Source organism: Microtus oregoni, unplaced genomic scaffold (genome assembly GCF_018167655.1).
Source record: "Microtus oregoni isolate MIOR12 unplaced genomic scaffold, Mior012 000046F_ref0000063, whole genome shotgun sequence".
In the NCBI taxonomy this organism is placed as follows: Eukaryota; Metazoa; Chordata; class Mammalia; order Rodentia; family Cricetidae; genus Microtus; species Microtus oregoni.
Window position 1 is genome coordinate 19,167,545 of NW_024543220.1, and position 25,297 is coordinate 19,192,841.

The following is a 25,297-nucleotide window of genomic DNA, read 5'->3' on the forward strand; positions in this document are numbered from 1 at the left end:
TTCTTTATAAAAGAGAAGTGGAAAAATTGAAGATATGGTGTTTATTAAATTACAATGTGTATATTATGTGATAGTTATTGAAATAGTTAAAAATCCTATAAAGTAGAAAATACCCATAAAATATCACTGTTATAAACATGAATATATGATCTCATCTATGTAAAATAATTTATATTTATATAAAAGTTACCTCTGTGTAAGTGGTAGTGTTTGAAAAATTTTAAGAAGCAATGGTATATAAAAATCAAAGTCCTAACAGAATACATAGGAGAAAATTACATCGAGTTGTGTTGTTGAGGGTGAAATAGAGCTCAGCCAAAATAGCCATAGAAAAAAACCGCCACCGCCAGGAGGACAATGGCATTGGTGTTCATGACATTCCTCCAGAAGGGCTCCTCTGTGGTGTCTGCGAGTTTCTTTTTCAAGGCTTCTTCCTCTTCTTTAGTTAGCTTGGGCTCTGTTTTTTGCAAACCACAGAATAAATCATAAGTCTTCTTGAGACATCCACGAGGTTTCTCCGTTTGATCTGGAACAAAGAAAGGGAAATAAACCATCATCAAATATGGACGAACATCTGTTCAGTGCTGTAGAGATGTCTGTAAACGGTGATCACAATTTTTATAAGAGCCAGAAGAATACTGAGAAAATATTTATAAATTTGACTATATAAAGGTTGAAAAGTATCCCCCAAAGTGAGTTTAAAAAGTGACTAAATGGGGGTAACAAGGGGAGGGATTTGCATGCAATACCACAGAGGCTTTTCTGGTCTCAACATACAATGGGTTTTTGAAATTAAAAAAGAGAAAAAACCATTTAGAGAGCCATTTAAATACTATAGAGTTGATAAACAACTTAAAAGAAGAAGTTATCTTAGGATCACTTCAAAAATTAAAAATATATTACAATACTTGTTTTCACAATTGTTGGCAAAAATTCCAATAATGTGCTTCATGAAAATATCTTTGTGACACTATCCTAGGATCTTGGTGTGTGTAAAGAGAGCCGAGGCATCCCTCCTGCTGTGGCTTTACTGGGGAGAATACTAAGAAATGAGGTTGAGGCTAGACACTTGTGAAGATGGAAGTCACATGTAACTGAATGTCATCTCAGCACTTGGCGGGTAGAAGGATACACATCAGGTGAGTCGGTGGATGTATTTCATATCTATCAAGGTATCTTCCTTATTATACCAGTGTGGGATTTGAATACTTAGTTTGTTATAAAACAACAACTTCTTAAGAATTGGATAACTGAAGAAACCAGATTAAGTGTAGGTGTCATCTGTCATCAAAGAAGCTTATCTCCACAGTACACGAAGTCGTTACAGAAAAGCTCAACCTCACACAATGCCGAGGTCAAGCCACGCTCCAGTGGATACATTTATATCTCGCTCAGATGCTGGAACTGAGATAAAAGATCTTGGAAGAAGGGTAACAAAGATTGTAAGCGCCAGAATACCAGAAGATCTGCTGTGAAACATTCTTTTACAGAAATGGCTGCGTCTCACAGGTTCCTATTGTTGTGATGAAACAGCATCACCAAAAAGCAAGCTGGGGAGGAAAGAGTTTGTATTTCATTATACTTCAGGTAACAGTCCTTCATCGAAGGAGGTCAGGACAAGAGCACAAGCAGGGCAGGAGCCTGGAGGCAGGAGCTGATGCAGAGACCACGGAGGGGTGCTGCTTACTGGCTTACTCCACATGGCTTGCTCAGCCTGCTTTCTTACAGAACCCAGGACCACCAGCCCAGCGATGGCACCACACCACCAGGGCTGTACTCTCCCTAGTCAATCACTAATTAAGAAAATCCTTACAGCTGAATCTTATGGAGGCATTTTCTCAATTGAGGTTCCCTCCTTTCAGATAACTCTAGTTTGTATCAAGTTGACATAAAACTAACCAGCACAAGCTGTATAAACGAGACAAGAATGATACCAATATTAATAGACTTGCTGACATAGAAGGGGAAAAATCTCACCACGTTCTACTCCTAGGCAAAGAACTACAGGCAACGAATGACTGCCAAGAATGGGAGAATTAACCTCTCCTAGAAATGAGCCCCTTAACTGCTTGTGTAGCCCAAAGCGGTCAGCTCTGAAACCATATACACATAACAGAAATAGATTCATTAGGCTATATTCATGCATTTCTGAATACATGCACACGCATGCATGCGTGCACACACACATATATAACATATTATTTAAAAAAAAGAGACTATAATTGTTGGGAGGAGTGGAGGAAGAGGGATTGAGGAGCAAGAGGGAGCAAAGGGAAGGGGAAGTGATATAATTACACTTTAATTGAAAGGATATATTGAGGTTAGTTTTTCTAGCCAGCCGGCAGGCAAACTTCCTACAGGTAGGCTGCTCCAACACCCCCACCCCATCCATCATACCCTGCAAGCTACAAGCTACAACCTAGATGTCCCTCAACCAATGAATGGATTAAAAAAAAAAGTGGCCCCTTTACACAATGGAGTACTACTCAGTGGTAAAAAATAATGAGATCTTGAAATTTGCACGCAAATGGATGGAACTTTAAAAATAAATATCCTGTATAAAGTAACCCAGACCCAGAAAGATGAACATGGTATGCACTCACTCATAAGTGGATACTAGCTGTAAAGCAAAGAATAATGAGCCTATAATCCATGATCCTAAAGAAGTTAAGTAACAAGGTGAACCCTAAGAAAAACATATGTAGATCCACCTGGAAAGGAGAAATAGACAAGATCACCTGACAAAACTGGGAGCTTGGGGGTGGGGGAAGAAGGAAGGACAGAAAGGAAAAAGGAGGGGAAAAGAGGAAGAGGGCAGGAGGGAGGAGAACTTGTGGGAACTGGATAGTGGAGATGGAGGAAGGACAGAGATGAGAGCAAGGAAAGAGATATTTTGATTGAGGGAGCCATTATGGGGCTAGCAAGAAATCTGGCACTAGAGAAATTCCCAGGAATCCACAAAGATGCCCAAGCTAAGACCCTAAACAACAGAGGAGAGGGTGCCTGAACTGGCCTTGCCCTGCAGTCAGACTGATGACTATCTTAAATGTCACCATAGACTTTTCATCCAGCAACTGATGGAGATAGAGACAGAGACCCACAGCAGAGCACTGGCCTGAGCTCCCAAAGTCCAGTTGAAGAGTGGGAGGAGTGAGAATGTGAGCAAAGAGGTCAAGACCATGATGGGGACACCCACTGAAACAGTCTACCTGAGCTAATGGGAGCTCACCAACCCCAGCCAGACAGGGAAGGAATCAGCATAGAACCAAAGTAGGCCCTCTGAATGTGGCTGACAGTTGTATGGCCGGGACAGACTGCAAGGCCACTGGCTGTGGCACCAGGATTTATTCCTACTGCTTGAACTGGCTTTTTGGGAACCCATTCTCTTTACAAAGATACCTTGCTCAGCCTAGATATAGTAGGGAAGGCCTTGGACCTTCCCCTAAGCAATGTGCCTTACCCTCTCTGAGGAGTGGATGGGGGTGGTTTAGGGAGATGGGTGGAAAAAATGGGAGGAGGGGAGGGAGTGGGAACTGGGATTGGTATGTAAAATGAAAAATGATCGTTTGTTTTCTTTTTTAAAAGATAAAATAAAAAAAAGATAAAAACGTATATATCGAAATCCCCAGGAAGCCACACTATGAAAACCAATACTGAGTGAGTCGTTACCGTCTTCATTCCTGTCATCAGCTTCTTCCTCCTTTTTCTCCTCTGCATCTAAATCGATTCTTTCCTCTTCACTGTTCCGGAGAGTCCAGCACAGGCGATACAGCTGAGAGGAGACCACAGAGAGCATTAGCAAAATGTGCATGTTTGTGAAAACTGAGCAGCAGTCTCGGTTTTATATAACTAAAAAAAAAATCAGACTGCACAAAATACAAAAGAGTATTATGGATTGTAATGAATATTACAATATCCAGTCATATCATGCTCCCCAAAACACACAAAACATTTAAACTCACTTCTGTTTTTAATTCTTTGGGAAATATTTAAAAATTTAAAATTTCTAAAACACTTTGGGTTTTATACTTTCAGAAAAGTAGGAAATTAACCTAGCCTAAATTATACCTGGCTTCACTCATTGCCTTATTGTCTACTGTGAATGGTGACGTCATTTGTTATTTCATTGTCCTTATTGTCTAGTTGATATTAGTAATTTTATTGTTATTTCTTTGTCCTTCTGTTCTTTCAATTGTAACTTCGTTGTTTAACTGTGAATAGTAACTTCACTGCTATTTCACTGTCCTTGTTGTCTAACTGTTACTAGTCTCTTCATTGTTACTTTCAGCCTGGTTAGATATTGTCTTTGCATTTAATTTTGTCGTTGTTGTGACATAGTTTCTCAGGTAGCCCAGATTGACCTTGTACTTGCTATGTAGCTGAGGATGTCCTTGAACTTCTGACCTTCCTGCCTCCCCCTCCCAGGTGCTGGTGCACCATCATTAAAAAATTCACAATAAATTATGATTATTATGTTAGCCGTAAGGAAATAACACTATGTTTATTGGTTTGGAAACTATGACATGGTCAGTCAATAGCCAATACTCAGAATACATATTTAGTCATCAATTCTGTTGACATATTATTGGCAAAGTAATTTTGCAACCCTTGGCATTGACTTTCCCCACCACATACCGTCTACTGCCCTCCTTAAAAAATGCAAACAAGATTGCCTTAAGATTGAGTGATATAAAAAAAAAAACACATAAAAAACACATAAAAAGTTATATAATGTATAAAATGGTAGTAATAAGGAATATTAGCAATGCATATACTATATACTATTTGTAATAAATATTAGTATAATTATGTGTAATATATGAAAATAATAGAAAATATAAATACACATGCTTCATTAGTATGTAAATATAATACATAATATATGAATATATATAATGACAGCCTCTCTTCCCTACTCCCACTCTGCAAAGAAATAAACAGTCTAGACTAGAAAGTCATGGAAGAGAAATCTTAAAATTATGATGAAGATGCTGAAGTGTAGCTATTCACAGTTGATGGTTTCTGGACGGGTTGGGGTTAGGGAAAGACTCAGTTTACTTTAAAGGGCTGGACACTGAGAATTTGACCATGCTCCAGTGAGTATATGGGCAACATAAAATAGAATTTTCATTTTTTTTCTTCTTCTTTTGATTTGGGGAAGGTCACAAGTGTTTGGGGTGGGCCTGGGAGGACTGGGAAGTGAGTGCCAACAAGGTACATTATGTGAAATTCCCAAGTAATCATAGGAATGTGTAAAAATATTTATATTTATAAAAACAAAATTATAACATGACAACTGTAATATATAATATACTTACAATATAAAATATAATATATAAAATACAACATATATTTGTATACTAATATTGCTTATTACATAAAATGAAAAATGATAAATATTTGCTTGCCCTTCACAGTGTCTGCTAGTGTCCCAGAGATAATAGTGCTGAAAATTTCAATTGTCTTTCTGTATGTTTTTGTCTACATGTAGACACACACACACACTATTTATATTCCACAAGTGATATTATAAGATCCCATATGGTTTTGAATGTGTTTTTCTCTCTGAATAACTTTATAGACATTCTCAAGTAATACAGCTGCCTTAAACACCTACAGAACATTTGGCACACTATTATTATAGAGTCATTTTCTTAGAAGTGGCAATTTGGGTTGTACTCCAACTTTTCCATTTTCATAGTCAATAACATTTGCAGGGAAAACCCTGATTCATATATCTTCCCTACACTCCTGAGCCCAAGATTAATAACTCCCAAATTGAGAGAATCAGAGTTTAATAAAGAACGCCCAGTTGCGTGCTTACCCAGCACCAATTGCCACACTTACCAATAATTTTGGATGCTGAAATTTTACTAAATCTTCACCAACATTTTCTATTAGCAGTGGCAAGCAGCATTTTTGTCAGCTTGAAAGACAAAAATGTACCTCATTGTTCCATTTTGCCTTTTCTTGACCACTGTTACTCTGCTTTTGGAAAACATATCTATATAGGCCTTCATAATGGATTTGAGTTTCTGCTCAAACCCAGAGAGGCCAGACGGACAGGTCTGCTGTGAGGTCTTTCTCCATCTACAGAACAGGAGGGACTATTCTCTTCCCAGTGTGTATAACAATGTCATAGACACACTCTCCAACAGTACCGTGAAGCTTTTGAAGTAGAATGCTCACTGTTTTTATTATTTGTGTGCAATGTGCTTATGGGTGTGTATAAGGGCACGCATGGCAGCTGGAGGAGGATTTTTCTGGACTCAGTCCCCTCCTCCTACTTCTATGTGGGTCCCAGAGATTGAACTCAGCTTGTTGCTGGGCTTGCTTAGAAAGTCCCTTTCCCTGTGGAGACATCCCACTGGCCTTAAAAAATGTATGCCCATGTCTTCTCCTCTTAGCAATATACTGTTGCTTCGCACATACACGATCAATTTGTTCAGTTGAAAGCCGATTGATTATCTTTTAGGTTCCTCCTAAATCTAATAGTTCAACAATCCCATTAGCCTGACATTAGCTGAGGTTGCCATTATGCAAATATGGAAAGCAAATGATACCAGTTTGTGCAACACTCACGTGTACATCAGAGATGGGTTTTGTTAAGAAAGAAACTCCCAGGGCAACCAACATAGACACGAAGAAGAGAATGATGGCATAGTATAGATAGTGCACTCCACAGATGATCGTGGGACAGTTACTGGCGACCAGGCAACTCCCTGTCCCATAAGAAAACTCTGCGATCATACGGATAAGGCCCAATAAGAGTCCAGCCATCAGACCCCAAAATGCTCCCTGTTAAAAACAAAACAAGAACACATTCAAGAGTAGTGCTTAGGAAAGATGAGACGCTCATTCAGATAAGTCATAATTAATTACTACTGTGTTCTTAGACAAGGACCAACAAACTGGGAAGGTTACAAACACAAACTATCAGCAGGAAGTTGTCCTCTGAGGTCTTGAAATACCATCACAGTGTTGACTATACAACCACAGGACTCTACTGTCAACAATGACCCAAAATGAAAATTTTCTAAGTTGTCTTTTATATGTAGAATAAAAACTTGTGCTTTATTTTGTAGAAGAAGGAGAATCATGATGTTCATGCTACACAATTTGAAGAGCCGAGCAAGCACTAGACACTAAGTGGTAGGAATCTGTCACTTGCCTGAAAATCACATGATATAGTGAACAGCTAGAAACACACAAGGGATGAGACATAGACGTAAGCAGATCAACTATTCTCACCACAATAACAGTGAACGTATTTTAATTTTTACTAGCTTTTCCAGAAGTGTTTACTATCTGCCTTGATTCTCATAACCACTCGTATAAAGTGGGCACTGTTATCATCCTCACTGGACAAAGTGGAGTTATTGGCTTCCGACCACTATGGTAGAGTCCTGATGGGACACGGACAGCCCGTCTCCTAAACTGTCCTCCAGCATGGCACTGTGCACAAAGTTGGCAAATCACTCTTTAGTAAGGATCAGACATGGTGACGACAGAAGAAACTGAGACAGGCCTTGAGTACACACGGAATAGCAAGAACACATCGTGTGGCACCAGGAGAGAAACTATTGTTCCTGCACCTGCTGGGAAAGCCCTCCCCGTTTCCCACTTACTTGTTCATTGACTCTTTTACAGAAGATGGCGAGCACGAAGATAGCTGCGATAGGAGGCCCCAGGTAGCTCGAGATGGACTCTGTATAGTGGATCAGCTGTCCGCCCTGAGATACTTCTACTATGGGGACCCACAGGATGCTGGTGACAATTAACACAGCAACAAACAGCCTGTAAAAATAATTCAGACATTAAACAACAGTACCACATGTATATTTGCTGAGTTTTTAAATTTATCCCTGTGCCATTCATTCATGCTCAAAATAAAACTCTGTTTCCTGAACTGATAGGAACCCATGCTGTGCTAACGGTCTGTTGGTTCACTGTCGACAATTCTTACCTAAACCTGCCGTAAGGCTTCAGGTAAGCTTAGCGCTTCCTAGTCGATGTCAGCAGTAGTTAATCATCCTTAATACAATGCATACATCTCAGAAATTAATACTGTAGTAGTTTTGTTAATTGGCAGTTATTTGTATAATAAAGTAGAATCCATTTTATCTTTTTCTTAGTTAGAGAGAACTGAAGGAGTTTCCGTAAGAAAGAAAACCAAATGCTTCCCAAGCCACTTCAATTGCTTTCTGTCACAGGCTCGAGTGGTCAAGCATGACCTGGCTTCTGGATACCTTGGTAAGCCGTGTTCATCTTGTTTTCTCACTTTCTCCCTGGGGACAGTCTTATTCCTTGTTACAAAGCTGCCACATGTATGACTTGCATGGTGTTTTCACTGTTCCTGTCCCACATAGCCAGGGACTCCCCTGCTGTAACTTCAAGACTTCACTCAAGTGCCACCTCCACAGGGACCTGGCATCCTTTCACTCTGACTTACTTTTGTCTCCTCCCCCTACTATTTTTAGATTCTTTTCATAAAATTTATTCTGATTCTGATTCACCTGCTACAGCTGTGTTTATCTATCTACCCTACAGAGACATAGCGTGCTAACATGAAGCAATCATTTTTGTAGTGTGTTTTTTTTTTACATTTTGTATTTTGGGAGATTGACATTTGATAGAAAGATGAAACAGATATTACTTTGTCATTGAGACTTAAAAAGAATTTGCCTCCAAGATGATGTATTGACTAGTGGGACCACCGTATCCTGAAAATCAGCCTGGAAAAACAAACAAAGAAACAAAACTATGGCTTTCCGTTTTCTTCTCTGACAGACTTTCTCCAGTTAATATCGGGGGCAAGTGAGGTCCTCCAGGTTTCCATCCCCAAGTGTTTAATTTATTAAAGCTATTACTACTGTCAAAAGCAAGGAGGACTATGTAAGTAGGTGGTGAGTTTCCCTTGATACCAACTTCACAAGAAAGCAGGCAGTGCCCTTCTGAGACTGCTCTTTGCAGACATTGCGCTTCTCAGTATTCTGTGGGAGTGCTCCTAGCCCCAAACCACAGTGAGAAACCATGGAGAACAGGCAGGTCCCGTATAAGGAAGAAGGATAGGATTATTCCAGTTTCTCTTCTAACTAGCTGAGGAGTTCAGAGATGAACTTGAAGGGATCCTCCACAGGTAAATGATAACTTGTTTTCATTAATGAAAAACCATACTCTAAGTACATTATTCAGTATTGGTAACTGTAAAAATAAAATTACTGCGTTTTTACCTTACCACCTATTTTACCAATCTATTTTTTTCTAAGTCAAAATAAGTCATAATCATGAAGAGAGTTAAACCAAAGCCACATGGCCATGAACAGTAGAGCGGATGAATACCGAGGTTTTAAGATATTGAATACCATACAGCAAGGTGATGGGGGAGAGTCTTCTGTTTTGTGTTAATTTCATTGGTTAAATAAAGAGACTGTCTTGGCCCTTTAATAGGACAGAAAATTAGGTAGGTGGAGTAGACTGAACAGAATTCTGGGAGAAAGAAAGCCGAGTCAGGCAGTCGCCATGATTCTCCCACTCCAGACAGACGCAGGTTAAGATCTTTCCTGGTAAGCTACTTTGTGGTGTTACGCAGATTATTAGAAATGGGTTAATCGAGATGTGAGAATTAGCCAATAAGAGGCTGGAACTAATGGGCCAGGCAGTGTTTAAATGAATATAGTTTCCGTGTAATTATTTCTGGTAAAGCTAGCCGTGCGGGAGCTAGGGCAGTAGGAGGCGGCCCGCAGATCCTACTACAGCAAGGAACTGAAAGAAAATGCACCTGGAAACATGGCTACATGCCATAAAATATGTTGAGCCAAAGACACCACCTATCATGAAATGTGTGCCGATTTACTGTATTTTTGATAATCTAAAGCAGGAAGACTCAATTAATAGCATTCAAAGTTATAGTGGTTAATTTTGGAGAGGTAGGAACTGAGGGGAGTTCTGGGCCATCATAATTATTTTGTTATTATAGTGTGTGTATTAATATTAGTGATTAATTGTAATATGTGCAGTAACTACACATTGCTCCTTTTGAGACACACCACTGAGCTGTATACTTATGTTATCCATGTCCTCTGTATGTATGTTGTACTTTAAACTCAACAAAATGCTGTGATAGTGTTGGGTCTACTTGATAGCAATGAAGAGTAAAATAGGGTCTTTCTTAAATATTCTCCCTGGCTGTTCATTTTTACTTCATGTGTCTTCTGGACTCTCAGACTGCTTAGGGATTGTTTGGTTGATGTACTCTCTAAGTAGCCTCTAGAAGTAGTCTCTTCCCCAAGTCTGTCCCTTTCTAACATCTAATCCTTCATGAACATGAAGTTGGTACTCTCATTTGTAATAGTAACTGAATTCATTGTCCCTTGCACATAGTAGTCTTGAGTGAATCTGCTGATGAAGCATGAAGAGAAGATGGTGATTTGTGAAGATGTGGTTGGATGGGGTTGTGAGAAAAAAGTCAAAATAAAAAAAAAATCACCGAAGCCCTTAAAAATGGAAAAAGCAACCATCTCATTTAAATAGCCTCAAATTTTGTATGTGGAAAGAGAATTATTTGTCCCTAGTGTTCCTTCTCCCACTGTAGAAGGATGATTATTTTTACTGAAGTCAAGGATATGCACACTCTAGTTCATTACTCTGTCTGCCCGTCCTCAGAGGAGTCCTAGGCCGAGACCAGGTTCCCTCACCGTCCGGCTATCAGGAGCTCTCTCTCAGACGCCTTCTTCCTGATCTTGGTGTAGAGGTCCACAGTGAAGAGGGTGCTGGAGCTGTTGAAGATGGAGGTCAGGGAGCTCATGAGAGAGGCCACCATGACTGACAGCATCAGGCCTCGAAGTCCTGGAGTCAGGAGAGGTGAAGCTCTGGTTAGCGGCTGTGTATCCTTTTCTTTATGTGCCAGGCTAAAAAAATAGGGAGTCGCTTCAAGACAATGGGTTTGTCTGGAACATTGAGTATTTGAACAGATATCCAAATACACACAAGATAGAATTCGTGTGGTACTTCCTGCATAATTCCCTCCTCAATATCACACAATGGGGGAATTTAGTCCCCAGTGCAAACTCAGATGCCCGCTACTGGAAACTAGTCTTAGAATAGAGTAAGCCCTGTCATGCCATCTTTCTTTGCAGTGATCTCCTGAATAAACAAAGCTTTAGTGGAAAAATCTAGTTAATGAGTCTGCTGTTTCTGGAGAGGACAAAACCAAGTATTTGGAACGATTACAGGGACCTGATGCTCTAGTTAGCTCTGGTCCCACATTTGCTAGGACAGAGGATGGGGGAAAGTGGTTCCAGATCTGTGGGCCTTGTTTCCTTCACTCTGAAAATGTTCACGTGTGTCAGGATGGAGAAAGAGCCATGGAAGTGTTAACTCAAGTTTGCAACTGGTCACAACTGAGTTCTCTACCTTGATCTGCTTCAGTCCACCACCATCAATTTCCAGCATCTTAATACTTTACTTACTTCACATTCATGGTTTATTTGATATATCAGGAAACTGAAATATTAATTGTCAATGGTAGGGGAACTTATTTTTGCAACTTCACCAATGTTTCTGGACTCTCAAGTTCGTGTCTGAGACATAATACATTCAATAAGCAATTGTAAATTAAATATATTGAGATCTAATGTCTGAGTGTTACTGGCTCATAATTAACCCTGGTTCTTCTGGATTTATATGTTTGTGGTTAAGCAGTGCTTTGCATTAGCAAAAAGAAAGTTGAGGTCTTCTTAATTTTCCTCAAAGAGTCTTGAGCCTAAAGAGTCAAGATTCTTCTGCTCCAATACTGGAATGTCTAGGCTCAGCAGACAATTGGCAACATGTAAAAGGTGCCCAAGAAATATTGATGAACAGGGCTGAGTTAATGGAAGTAAAGTCATAGTTGCTGAGGATTTTACCACAACCCTTTCTATGTTCATCTACAGACCAAGCATCTGAGGCTGTGTGAGCCCAGGTTTTTACTTACCCATGGGCATCAGCTTCAGCACCAACATTGGGTAGGCATAGTTGGTGCAGCCAATGTCAACACCACATTGCTTTACACACTCAGAAGGCACAACACAGGCCACCATATCTGGGGAGATATTCAGAAGCTAGTTTAGTGAGCTAGATTTAAGCAGCCATTTAACCATTGGACAAAGAGGTAAGCTCATAAGTGGGAGAAAAGACATTTACCTGGAAATAGAGATTCATGTTTGAATTTTATGTCGAAGATCTGGTACCTCTTTACCCACAGCATGCCATTGGCCTTTTCTCATTTTCATAGATGTCGATGGTCTGACCCAGCAGGCAAGACTGTCCCTCAGATATGCCCAGCTAGAGCTTCAAAGCATGTGGAAGGAGCTGATCACCCTTCAGCATTCCATGAAAGCTCACTACCAGGGAAGCATCTGATGATCTTCACCCTCCCTCTTCTCCTCTAAATCCACTCCATTAGTCTCCATTAGTCCCCCAGTTCTGTAGTATATCACCTACCCTGACCCCCCCTTTTCTGTCTGCCCCTATCTCTAGTGGGTCTTACAGCCTTCCTCACTACCCCATCCCTTTGTCTCAGCCACCAAATCTGGGGGCATTCTCAAGAATCCCGCCAGTCACAAAGGCCAGTGAATCAGGTAGGCAATCTTCATTCTTCCTCCTCTGTTCCAAGTCAATTTCCCCATTCCCAGCTCAGTAGCAGACCAACTGTTCTAGGCCTTCCTTCCTCTCTACCCTCATTCTCAGAGGACTACATAGGCACACTCTGTCTTCCTCCTTCCTGTGGACCTCCCAGCTTCCCCTTCTAGCTCACTCCCATTCTGTCGTCTCCCAAAACCTAGAAAAACCTTCTACCCAGATGTGTAATGGCCACACCTGGCAGGATCTCAGAAGCACTCCTTACCCGGCAACCCACAGACACCATACTTTCCTAAGAACCAGAGAGAGCAACGGGAACTAAGGGACAAAACACTCACCAAAGACAAGAGCAGATATTATTATCAAGAATTATAATCGTCTCAAACTCAGATACCTAGATACCAGCATAAAAACACAATCATTAACAGCCAGGGCAATATGTCTCCACTAGGGACTAGAAATTCTACTAAAGTGGGCAATACAGCCGATGCACACACACAAAAAAAATGGCTTGAAAATAGCTGAGCCCCCTTCCACTCTGGTGACTCTAGCTTGTGTCAAGTTGACACACAAAACCAGCCAGTACACCACCAGAATACAAGAGATGGAAGAGAGAATCTCGGGCATGGAAGAGAAGATAGAAAAAATAATATCTTGGTAGGGGAAAATGTTAACTCTTAGAAAATTCAGGCATAAAACATACAGGAAATCTGAAACACTATGCGTACTGGTTACTTTTATGTCAACTTGGCAAAAGTTAGAATCGTCAGAGAGGAGAGAGCCTCAATTGAGAATTCTTCCATAAGATTAGGAGGTAGGCAAGCATTTGGGTGTTTTCTTAATTAGTGGTTGATAGAGGAGTGTCCAGTCCATTGTGGGTGGTGCCACCCCTGGACTTGTGTTTCTGGGTTCTATAAGAAAGCAGACTGAGAAAGCAAGGAGAAGCAGGCAGTAAGCAGTGCCCCTCCATGGCCTCTGCATCAGCTCCTGGCTTCAGGTTCCTGCCCTGCTTGAGCTCCTGTCCTGACTCCCTTAAGAGATGAACTGTGATGTGGAAGTATAAGGCGAATAAACCCTTTCTTCCCCAAGTTGCTTCGGTCATATTGTTTCATCATAATAATAATAACTGTAATTAAGACACTATAAAAAGCTCACGTCTACTAATAATAGGAATAGATGAAGAAGACACCCAGGTCAAAGTCATAGAAAGTATTTTCAACGAAATTGTAGAAGAAGATTTCTCAAACCCAAAGAGGAGGTGTCTAATAAAGTACAAGAAGGATGCAGAACACCAAATAGATTGGACCAGAAAAGTGATTTCCCCAGGGCATATTATAATATAATGTACAGAACAAAGAAAGAATATTAAAAGCTGCAAGGGGAAAAGACCAAATAATCTATAGAGGCAGACCTATTGGAATAACTTCTGAGTTTTCAATGGAGACTCTAAAAGCCAGAAGGGCCTGGATGAATTTTCTATAAACTCTAAGAGAATACAAATGCCAGCCTAGATTACTATGCCTAGAAAAACTTTCAATCACAATAAAGACATTGCTTGATAAAACCAAATTTAAGCAATATCTATCTAGAAATCCACCCCTCTAGAAGATACTAAAAGGAGAACTTCTGCCATCAGAAGTTAAGCACACCCAAGAAAACACAAGGAATAAACAATATCAGATCATTAAATCAAAAGAGCAGGGAACACCCACACCATAACAACCAAATAATAGGAATCAACAAACTGCTGGTTGATAATGTTCAACACCAATGGTCACATTTCACTAATGAAAGGACACACACTAAAAAACAGGCTCCATTCTTGAGCTGCATCCAGTAAGCACACTATTACAGCAAGGACAGACATAGGGTAAAGGAATGGAAAAAGTTATTCCAAGACCTAAGAAACAAGCCAGTTTAGCCATTATAATATCTGGCAAAATAGACTTCAAAGCAAAACTAATGAGAAGATATGGGAAATGACACTACATACTCATCAAAGAAAATATCCGAGAGGATTTTTGCAGTTAAGTATGCACTGAACACAAAAGCATGCAAGTTCATAAAAGAAAAACTACAACAGCCTAAATCACTTATTGACCCTCACACACTGGCAGCTGATGACGTCAGTATCCCGCTCTTGCCAATAGACAGGTTATGCAGACAAAAAACAAAAAAGAGAAGTGCTGGAGATGAATGAGGCCATCAAACAATTGAACCTACCAGATATTTACAAAACATTTAACCCAAATATGAAACAATATACCTTCTTCTCGGCAGCTCATGAAACTTGCTGCAAAACTGACCACGTATTTGGACACAAAGAAATCTCAACAGATACAAGGAAATTGAAATAACCCCCTGCATCCTATCAGGACCACCACAGATTTGCCAGGGAAGTGGGACCAGGATCTATCCCTGGTGCATGAGCTGGCTTTTTGGAGCCCATTCATATGGTGGGATGCCTTACTCTGCCCTGTTGCGTGGGAGGAGGTCTTGGTCTTGCCTCAACTGAACTTGTTGGGCTTTGTTGACTCCCCATGGGAGGCCTTACCCTTTCTGAGGAATGGTTGGGGTGGGTTGGGTGGAGGTGGGGGGAGGGATGAAGAGAGGAAAGGGGAACTGTGGTTAGTATGGAGAATGAATAAAAAAAATTTAAAAATGTCACTATAGTGAAAACATGTCTCACATTCTCAGTGTCATTTTAAAAGCATTAATATACCAGGCAATTATGTTTTTATATATATGTTATCACTGTTAAGTTTTATATCATGTTAAAAGAGTATTTATATCATGTATAATAAATATAATATTCTATGGTGAAAAAAATAAATAAAAATAAAATTTGCCAGGGAGCAAATTCAGAACAAATCAACAAGAATGATAGATTACATATTCAAAAAACTTGGAATTTTACTCATAACACTAAAAAGAGGGGGGTGCTGGAGAACCAAATTAACCTAGGATTAATCCTTTAGGAATAACTATATGGCATCTATAGCCAGGTGGTGGCTCACACTTTCAATCCCAGCACTTGGGAGGTACACAGTCTAATACTAAAACCTGGGAGGAAAAGGCAGAACAGAAGAATTGCAATGATTTCTATTTAAGGCTACTTGCAAAATAGTGCAATTCACATAGTGAATGTCCCTCGTGATCTAAAAACAGATTTTATCCTTGAAATTTTACATAAAGAGAAAGGGGAATATAGGTATATTTAGTGTCAAAATTTCAAAGAATTTTTTTAATTAAAAGAATATTTTTTTCTGTTGCCAAAAAAAAAAAAAAGAAAGAAGGAAAAGAAAAGAAAAAAGAAAAAAAAAGTTTGGCCCTAAGAAAGATATGACCTGCCAAAAGAGGAAACCTTCCTAGAGTTAGGGTTGGGGCAGGGTTTTGTTTTTATCTTTCCAGAAGAACAAAAGCATCCAACTAAAGAATCTAAAGACCACTGGACAAGTGAACCATCTGATGAAAAAGGACAGATCATCAAGAAAAAATGTCCCAAGAAAAAGAGTAACTTGGCCTGACGGTATCACCCACCCCCCAATAGGGCAGACGGTTGTAAATCTTCCCAAATGCTTGTGTCTGCTGCCCTCTACAGACACAAGTGGGAAATGGTCCTTATGTGCTCCCAATTCAATTAATTAATGCTGACTTCGTGACTGTAGCGTGGCTCTCTCTCTCTAAAATCACACATGCTTGTTAAAGGAAAATCAAAAATCTCTGTCTCATTTAGGAAGAGCCACCTGGTATGGGACATCTGAAAACAAGGGACTATTATTGCCACTAATCTCATAATCCTGTGGTTTTCATTTGATTCTTTAAGTAAGATTATTATGCATATGTAACCTTTCCATCACGATATTAGTGGTCATATAGAGTACTAATTCTAGAAATAAACTTCATCTATCTTTCTGTACACATTTGAGGGCTAGAGTCTGAAGCAGGTAACTAGAAACTAAATTTGTGTAGGCCAGATAGACTTAATAGATTATGGTCCTCTAACCTGCTGAATATGGCATTTGAAATGTTTAAGTTTTCTACAATGAACCATGGCCATTCCTAGTAGTGACCTTTGAGGTCTCCAAGAAGAGGATGGGGCCCTGAAACAACAAGCCCACCTGGATTGTGGTAATACCACTAAGCTGATAAACATCACCTGAAGATCAGCTTCAGATTACAAACTGCTCAGGAGTTCACAAGAGACCAACACTGTTGGGAGCAGTGAGACCCCAGATCCTGAATTTCTTGTAAACAACTTGTTCTCCCCTGATCTGAGTGCCTACAGCTGCTCTGAGCATGAGACCTTCAGGAATTCCTGATGGCAGGAGAGTGGTTTCTGGTGGGTTTGGCTGGGGCACGGCTATCTCTATATAATCTGCCCCTGAACACAATAAAGGGGGCATTCTTGGGGAATTCAAGGATGAACCGTGTCACTGTCTCTCTGTTTGTGTGTGTCTGTGTATTTCAACCTCCAGCCCCCTTGCCCGAAGCTTGGTAACTGGGTGCCAGCGCACAGAGTGCAGACACGGGGGCGTGGTGCACAGCACAACACATTTTACAGAACTCTGAACTCAGAAATTTTTTTGTTTTTTTTTTTTTTGGTTTTTTGAGACAGTGTTTCTCTGTAGCTTTGAGCCTGTCCCGGAACTAGCTCTTGTAGACCAGGCTGGCCTCGAACTCCCAGAGATCCGCCTGCCTCTGCCTCCCGAGTGCTGGGATTAAAGGCGTGTGCCACCACCGCCCGGCCTCAGAAATATTTTTAATCCTAAGACTGCCAAACACAACCAAGCTGGACATTGTGAAAAGCTTGGCAGAAATAGCTTCATTATTGTGAATAGTTTTACTGTGTTAGAGTTAAAAACCTTTCCTATTTATCTAGACTAAAAGGAGAAAGGTTGCAGGATATTTGATCACACTGTTAGCCCAGAGATTGCATTATTTCCTGGAAAAACCTGTCTCTGGCTGTGGTGTGGTTCGGCCCTAGTACGCACCCTTAATTCAGAAGCTTTCTGTTTATTGCAAATAGGAATAAATAAAATCAATCATAGGTCAATAGGCAAAGCAAGTAGATATAGACAGTAAGAGGGGGTCAAGAAGACAGACAGACAGATGCCCAGGAAGTAGTAAGGTGGGACTTTGAGTTTGGCAGTCCTTTTAGGTTTGGGACAGTAGAAGAGACGCTCTCTTTTCTGGGTTGTCAGAAGAAGGAATGTCAGCTGGTTGCTTTCTCTGCCTCTCTGAGCCAGCAGGTTTTCACCACAGCAGCTGACTCCTGAGCTTTTGTTGATAAAATAATAGGATAGAGAATTAAAAACAATGTTTGTCTTCCTACTTGGAGGCAGCTGTAGCAACTGCAGAGGCAGCAATAAGATCAGGTGTAGCCGCTGTGCCACAGATATAAAAACAACAGGAAGGTAGAGAGAGAAGATGCAAATTACCAAATTTAGAGATGAAAAGGGAGGCATAAAAATAGATACTGTGTAAATCCAGAGAACCATTAATCCTCTATAGAAACATTCTGAAACATGATTTTCTCATTAGATACAGAAAAGGCTTTTGGAAAAAATCTAACACCCTAGGACAGTGGTCCTCAATCCCTAATGCTGTGACCCTTTAATACTGTTTCTCATATTGTGGTGACCCAACCATAAAATTATTTTTGTTGCTACTTTATAATTTTAATTTTGCTACTGTTGTGAATTATAATGTAAATCTCCATGTTTTCTAACGGTCTTAGGCAACCATTGTGAAAGGGTCCTTTGGCCCCCAAAGGGCTCAAGACCCACAGGTAGAGAACCACTGCCCAAGAAAGATTAGGGTACAGATGACATACTTCAACATATTAATGGCAGTTTACCACAAACCCATAATCCACATAAACTTAAGTGAAGAGAAACCCAGATCATTTCCACTGAAAACAGGACTAAGACAAGGTTATGCTTTCTCCATATTTATCAATGAAGTTCTAGCTGGAGCAATAAGGCAAGGGAGGGAGATCGAGGGCTATAAATCAGAAGGGAAGAAGTCAGGGCATCTTTATTTGCAGATGGTATGACAGTATACGTAAGTGACTCTAAAATTTCCATTAGGAAACTCCTATATCCGCTAAGCACTTTCAGCAAAGTAGCTGGATACAAATTTAACACACAAAGATCAGTAGTAGCCTTCCTATACACAAGTGAGAAATGGACCGAGAACAAGATCAAGAAAACAAAACCTTCCACAACAGACTTAAAATATATAAAATACCTTGGGGGTAATTCTAACCAAGCAAGTGAAAATGTGAAAGATAAAAACTTTAAGATATTGAAGGAAGAGCCGGGCGGTGGTGGCGCACGCCTTTAATCCCAGCACTCGGGAGGCAGAGGCAGGCGGATCTCTGTGAGTTCGAGACCAGCCTGGTCTACAGAGCTAGTTCCAGGACAGGCTCCAAAGCCACAGAGAAACCCTGTCTCGAAAAACCAAAAAAAAAAAAAAAAAGATATTGAAGGAAGAACTTGAAGAAGATATCAGATGATGGAAAGATCTCCCATGCTCATGGATCAATAGGATTAATACAGTAAAAATGTCCATCCTACCAAAAACAGTCTACATATTCATTCAAAGCAGTCTCCATCAAGATACCAGCACAATTTTTCACTGAACTTGAGAGTATAATTTATACTTTAGTGGTCCTTCGGGTATATAATATGGCTTCCACTTGTGTGTGTGTGTGTGTGTGTGTGTGTGTGTGTGTGTGTGTTCACGGGATCCCTCTGTGGACAGTCTTGTGTGTCTAGGTGTCTGTGTTTCTTGTGCTTTCTCTTTTGCTCTTCTCTTGTTGTATTTCCTATTTCAATCTGATTTTTTTTTTGCTTTCTCTTCCTTTGTTTTATCCCTTTGATGCCTGTTTTCTAACAGGAGACATAAAAGGGTGTGGATTCTGATAGGAAGAGAGATGTAGAGGGATTGGGAGGAGAAAGCATAATCAGGCTATATTGTATGAAAAGAAACTGTTTCAAATAAAAAGAAAAATTCAATTGAGCAATTACCCTCAGCTTTTGAGGAATCGATCCATCACCAATACTTAGTTCCACAGCAGAGGAAATCTATGCAAATCCACCTGTTTCAGGGATCCAAGAAGCAGGTCCATCTTGTGTACCTTCCCACACTAAACACCAGCAGTTCACCAACTCATCCTTGAAAAATCCTACCACATCCTACAGTGTCCTCCTACCATATTCTCCAGACTTCTGAAAACAGGACTCGCTATTTCAGATGCCTCAAAGGACACAAGCAGAGTATAAAGAGAAATAGCGTTGGGCATACCAAACCGGTCTTCCTGCCTCTGATACCGCGATACAAGCTCTTTTCTCATCCTTGATTTCTCCTTTTATTTTTACTTAGAACAGGTTTCCTGTTTTACTAAGGTTTTGCTATATCTTAAAAATACTTGGGGTTGGAGAGATGGCTCAGGAGTCAAAAGCACTTGCTGTTCTTAGCAAGCTTGGGTTTGGTTCCCAGTATCCACATAGCTGCTCACAACCATCTATAACTCAAGTTCCAGAGATTTGATGCCATCTTCTGATCTCTGCAGGAACCAGGCATACATGTAACCCACAGGTATACATGTAGCAGAACACCCATACACAGAAGATAAATCTAAAAAAGCTTAAAAACACGTATAGGATTTAAGCCTAAAATCAAGATTATGTATCTGCGACTTGCCTGTGTACAGGATGCGGCTGATCATCCCTGGCATCACCATGAAGAACAGGGGCAGTATCTTCAGGTACCCACACACTATGCAGGCAGCCTTTACGTGGGACATGTTCTTGCCACATAAGCAGCGCTGTACAATGACCTGCCACGGAAACACAACGCAGTGAGTGAGACAAACAGAAACCGATGTCCAATCTCCCTTTCAGGGTTTAAAACCTCAATAAGAAATTCTGGCGCTGGTGGAAACTAAGGGGCTTTGGAGGAATACTATGATTTAAAGTACAGTTTAATTTGTATGTTATGTGGCTTCCTTCCTCAAGCAGTCTTACCCTTCTTACAACGTTCTGAATATGAGCAATGTATGTAGGACTCGGTACATGGAGGTCAATACATGTTAGCTATAGTTATGTTTAAAAGCTCCCAGGAGATACCTCAGTGGGTGAAAGCACAGGGACCCACGTTGGGGTCCACAGAACCAATGCAAACCTGGCACCCTGACATGTGTCTGTAGTCCCTGTGCTCTTATGGTCAGTGGGGAACAGAGATGGGAAAATCCTTGGGAACTTGCTGACCAGCTAGCCTGGCGTATGAAGCAGTGACCAGGAGACCCAGACGGAAAGTGAGGGAGGGACTGAAACCTGTGACAAGTACATGCCTATATTCACGAGACTGCATAGTGTCCAGGTCGCATTAGATAGTTCTAGTAGTAGTAATACAGACACATGTTGTGTTTTAGGCTGTGAATCTAATATCGTAGGCATCAGCAGAATCTTCCTACTATTATGAGGTAATTGGCTCTGGCTAGTCACACCTGTGTTTTTTTTTTTTTTTTTGATTTTTCGAGACAGGGTTTCTCCGTAGCTTTTGGTTCCTGTCACACCTGTGTGTTTTTACATGAGATAAGAAGAAGCAGCAAAAGTCTTCCCCCTCCCCACCCCACACACAAGCACCCACACACTTAATCACTTACCTGGTCTGTGCACCAGTACCACATAGCCGTAATAATCATTCCAAATGCGGTTCCCGGCCATGGAATGTCTCCAGTGACAGCATCTCGGAAGATGTGGAAGGAGTCCGCCTGAGGAGTGTAGCACTTGGGGCTGATGGTCAGGTTGTCCCCCTGGATTACAGATGGGATGGCGTTCATGTACTTCTCTGTGAAGCTCTCATAGCCTCCGACTTCAATAAATGCTGCAAAGGCATCAGAGAAATGTCTCCTGCACAGTGCAACAGCTACTGTTTATAATAATCCCCTGACGTGCAGCTCTTGCAAACCTCAGTGACCTCTCCTGATATTCATCCCAATCCCAGCTTCCCACCCCTCCCCTGCGCTCAGTCGCCCCTCACAAACCTTCCTCTCCCTCAGGTCATCTACCCATCTATTTCTCTTCAGAGAAGAGCAGGCCTCCCAGGGATATCACTCAATCATGGCTTAACAAAATACAGTAAGTCTAGACACAAATGCTCATGTCAGGACTGGACGAGGCAACTCAGTAAGAGGAAGAGAGTCCTATGTAGGCAGGAGAATCAGAGAACACTCCCTTTTAATAGATTATTATATAAAATAATACAACTGGTTAAGAGTTATTAGAAATTATCTAATACTTAATCCTCTCTTTAGTGGAAGGTCTAGATAAATCAAAAGGTTTTTATTTTAGTAAGCTTTTGTTGTTTGAAATTGATTATTTTGGGGGTTTTGTTATGTTTTGTTTGTTTGCTTGTGGCTTCGAACTCAGAGATCTTTCTGCCTCTGTTTTCAGAGTACAGTGCTGGGCTTGAGGGCCTGTGTCTCCTTCGCAAAACTGTTTTTTGAAATTGAAACATTATTTTCACTCTTCTCTATATTCCTCTCCAATCCCTCCCCTGTACCCATCTCCCCTCTCAAATTCATAGCTTTTAGGTCACAAACCAGGTCCCTAAATGGCATTGCTAACAATGTCCCAAGAGAAGAACCCAGGCCCAACCCAGTCTGGTTTTTACTGGATAAACATAAGAATTTATGCCAGGTAAACAGAAACCTAAACTCAGCATTCCTCAGAAAACTCCATAATTTGGGCTTCCGTTTGTCAGGAAAGTCATTCCTTCTTTTCTCTGCCCTAACGGTCAACTGATGGGCAAAGTGTATCTGGTTTTGATTAACCAGAGCAGTTCGCACCAGCTCAAGGACCAACATACTGCTGACTGCCACAGAAAATTCATCTGTTTTCTGGCAGAACCACCGCTCTCTATTCCCGTGAGATAACCTGGCAGGTTGTTCCCCAATAAACTGTTTTCTACCCATAGAGTGGTCTAGTTAGGGGTTCTGCTGCATTCAGCTTACAATGGCCTCTTCTACTTTAATATTTACTACCTTACTGATACAACTACGGCAGAGATCAAAGGCTCTGATACTTTCAATCCAATGCACCAGTGTTCCACTAAGGTTATCAACCAAGGGGTTTCATCCATTCTGAGCACAAGGAAATGGAGGTTAAATAACACAGTTAACCAAAGCAATATTTTAGAGGAAACAAAACTCACTCATTTCCTCTTTTTGATAAAATAAAGCAAGAAAGAAGCTAGGCAAACATCCCCATGGTAGGAATTATATACATGAAAAGAAAATAGGACCCAGGAGAGTTTGAAGGAAGCAACAATGAACAGACAGATGGAAACAAGAATCTAGGGATCTGTGGATGCAGTCTCAGCTTACCAAACACCATGAGGATGAAAGATCCAACCAGCATGATAATGGCCTGGAAGGTATCAGTGTAAATCACAGATGCCAAGCCACCTGTAATAATAAGGAAAGGAACCAGCATTTAATTTACATGCACTTATGTATTTGCCCTGAGAGCTGGCTTCTCCTCCAGTCCAGCTGTCTAAAGAAACATTAATATCCAAAGCCCCTGGCTGCCAGGAGTGAGTCCAGCTACCTGGGAGGTTGAAGACAAAAGGTTGTAAGCCTCAAGGTCCTCTGAGGTCCAGAGTCAGTCCAAGGACAGACTGGGCAGCTTAGACTTTGTAACCAGAAAACAAAGCAAGAAAATGAAGACTCCCAGCTGACTGGCAAGCTTGACTCTTAGTTTGAGATTGGGTCTTATTCTGTAGCCAAGGCTGACCTTGAATCTTTGTGTTGGCCATGCTGGTCTTAAACTCCTGGCAATCCTTCTGCCTCAGTAAACCTGTTCCCACAGCATTATCTCCCTAGTATGTTCTGCTCTATCTCTAGCCATAGTCTTTTTTATTCTGTTTTCTCTTCCCCTTTCCCATCTTCACCCCTCTTCTCCTTTTTCTACCACTTCTGATCTCCTTTCTCCCTTCCCCTCCCTTCTCCTTCTTTCCCCTCCTTTCTTCTCCCCTCCCCTTCTCCCTCTACCTTTGTCTCTTTCTTGTTAGGACCTTACTCTGTAGCCCTGGTTAGCCTTGAACTCTCAATCTTCCTGTCTTAGCTTCCTTAGCTCTTAGGGATAATGGGACAGGAAACCATGCATGACTCTTGCATCTGTCTGATACAAAGTTTCTCTTACAGTGTAGCTTCACTGTTATGCTTAATTATAAATATTAAGTAGAAGAGAGGGCAGAATTTTATATTTTGGTTGTGAGCCCAGCCTTTAACGGCTGAGCCATCTCTCCAGCCCAGAGCAGAATTTTAGTATCACATTAGTTTTCCCTAATAATCCTCCGATTTCTCCTATTTACCTCTTCCTTGTGCAAAGCCAGCTAGCAAAACCATTTTTGCTCTAGTGTAGGAATATATCATTATTTCCTTAACTGAGTACCTTATTGAGTGGCTATGCTTTCCTCAATAAAATACAGGCACAAAAACATAAACACACACATGGGTGGGATCACCAAAAGGTTGCACAATTCAACCAAGGATACCGAAGACTCACCCGTGATTGTGAAAACAGCCGTGATAGCCAAAAGGATGAAGATCGCCAGGTAAAGGTCCAACCCGAAAGCCAGCTTTATGAATATGGCTCCAGAAAATATATTGGACTAGAAAAGGAACAGTGAAGATGGAGAAGCGTGCATTTCAGGCCTCTGACTTCTGTTTTCAAGGTTCAATGCCCCATCCTTTTCCTGGTGAACTTCTATTCACCCCTGAAGATCCTACATAAATAATCCCGTAGGAAGAAAGGCAAACAGCAGTTTCTCTCTCCACTTTCTTCATTGCTCCATCGAGGCACTTATTAAAGAAGATACCATGGCTTGAGGATTCTCTGTACCATGAGCATTAGGGATAGTCTTTAGTTACCTATGGGAATCTCTGACTCTAATGGAGTAAAACATAAACTCTTTTTCAAAATGTGTGTAGTGTGTATGAGTGATGTGTGTGTGCATGTGTGTAGAAGGCACAGGAGATGCCAGATATCCTGCTCCATCATTCCCCACCTTACTTCCTTGAGACAGGATCTTTCAGAGAACTACAGGTAGGCAGGTGGCACACAAGCCCACTGTTCTTGATTTCCCCTGCCTTGTCCCCCACTCTGGAGCTGTAGGAGAGTTTGTGTACTGTGAAACAATCGTTTTGTACACCATGAACCTTTGTTGTTCTCACTGGTTTAATAAAGGAATAACTGACCCATAGCTAGGTAGGAGAGGACACTGGGAAGAAAAAGGGTGTGGCCATGGGAGTCTCTAGGAGATGCAGAGGAAGCAGGAGATGAACTATGCTATGCTGAAAAAAGATGCTACCATATGGTAGATAATAAATATTGGTAAATTTAAGATGTAAGAGTTAGTTAGTAATAAACCTAGGCTAATGGCTGAGCATTTATAACTAATAATTAGTCTCTGTGTGGTTATTTGGGAGCTGACTTGTGGGATAGAACTGACTGATGGAACAGAGAAAGTCTGCCTACACACATGACCATGTCTGTATTGCTGCTTCAGGGCTAGGCATTGAAACTCAGGTCCTTATGCTGGCACAGGAAGCATTGCTACTCATGGAGTGTTTGCTTTTATTTTATCTTTTTTTTCTTCTTCT

At 40.9% G+C, this 25,297-nt stretch overlaps 1 protein-coding gene across 2 annotated transcripts in view; it reads right to left on the minus strand.

Moving 5' to 3' along the window:
* Window positions 1-194: 194 nt before the first annotated feature.
* Window positions 195-25,297, minus strand: part of LOC121435492 (solute carrier family 5 member 4A) — a 33,496-nt gene continuing 8,393 nt past the window's right edge. The window contains exons 6-15 of one of the 2 annotated variants that reach the window (XM_041634871.1): window positions 24,201-24,306; window positions 23,018-23,098; window positions 21,296-21,516; window positions 20,332-20,467; window positions 11,975-12,082; window positions 10,698-10,848; window positions 7,629-7,797; window positions 6,583-6,798; window positions 3,670-3,772; window positions 195-526 (exon numbers count right to left, since the gene is read on the minus strand). In XM_041634871.1, coding sequence (XP_041490805.1) covers window positions 312-526; window positions 3,670-3,772; window positions 6,583-6,798; window positions 7,629-7,797; window positions 10,698-10,848; window positions 11,975-12,082; window positions 20,332-20,467; window positions 21,296-21,516; window positions 23,018-23,098; window positions 24,201-24,306 — 1,506 coding nt within the window. In that variant the 3' untranslated portion in view covers window positions 195-311. Of the gene's footprint in view, window positions 527-3,648; window positions 3,773-6,582; window positions 6,799-7,628; window positions 7,798-10,697; window positions 10,849-11,974; window positions 12,083-20,331; window positions 20,468-21,295; window positions 21,517-23,017; window positions 23,099-24,200; window positions 24,307-25,297 lie in introns of both variants that reach the window. The other variant, XM_041634873.1, reaches the window with a different exon arrangement.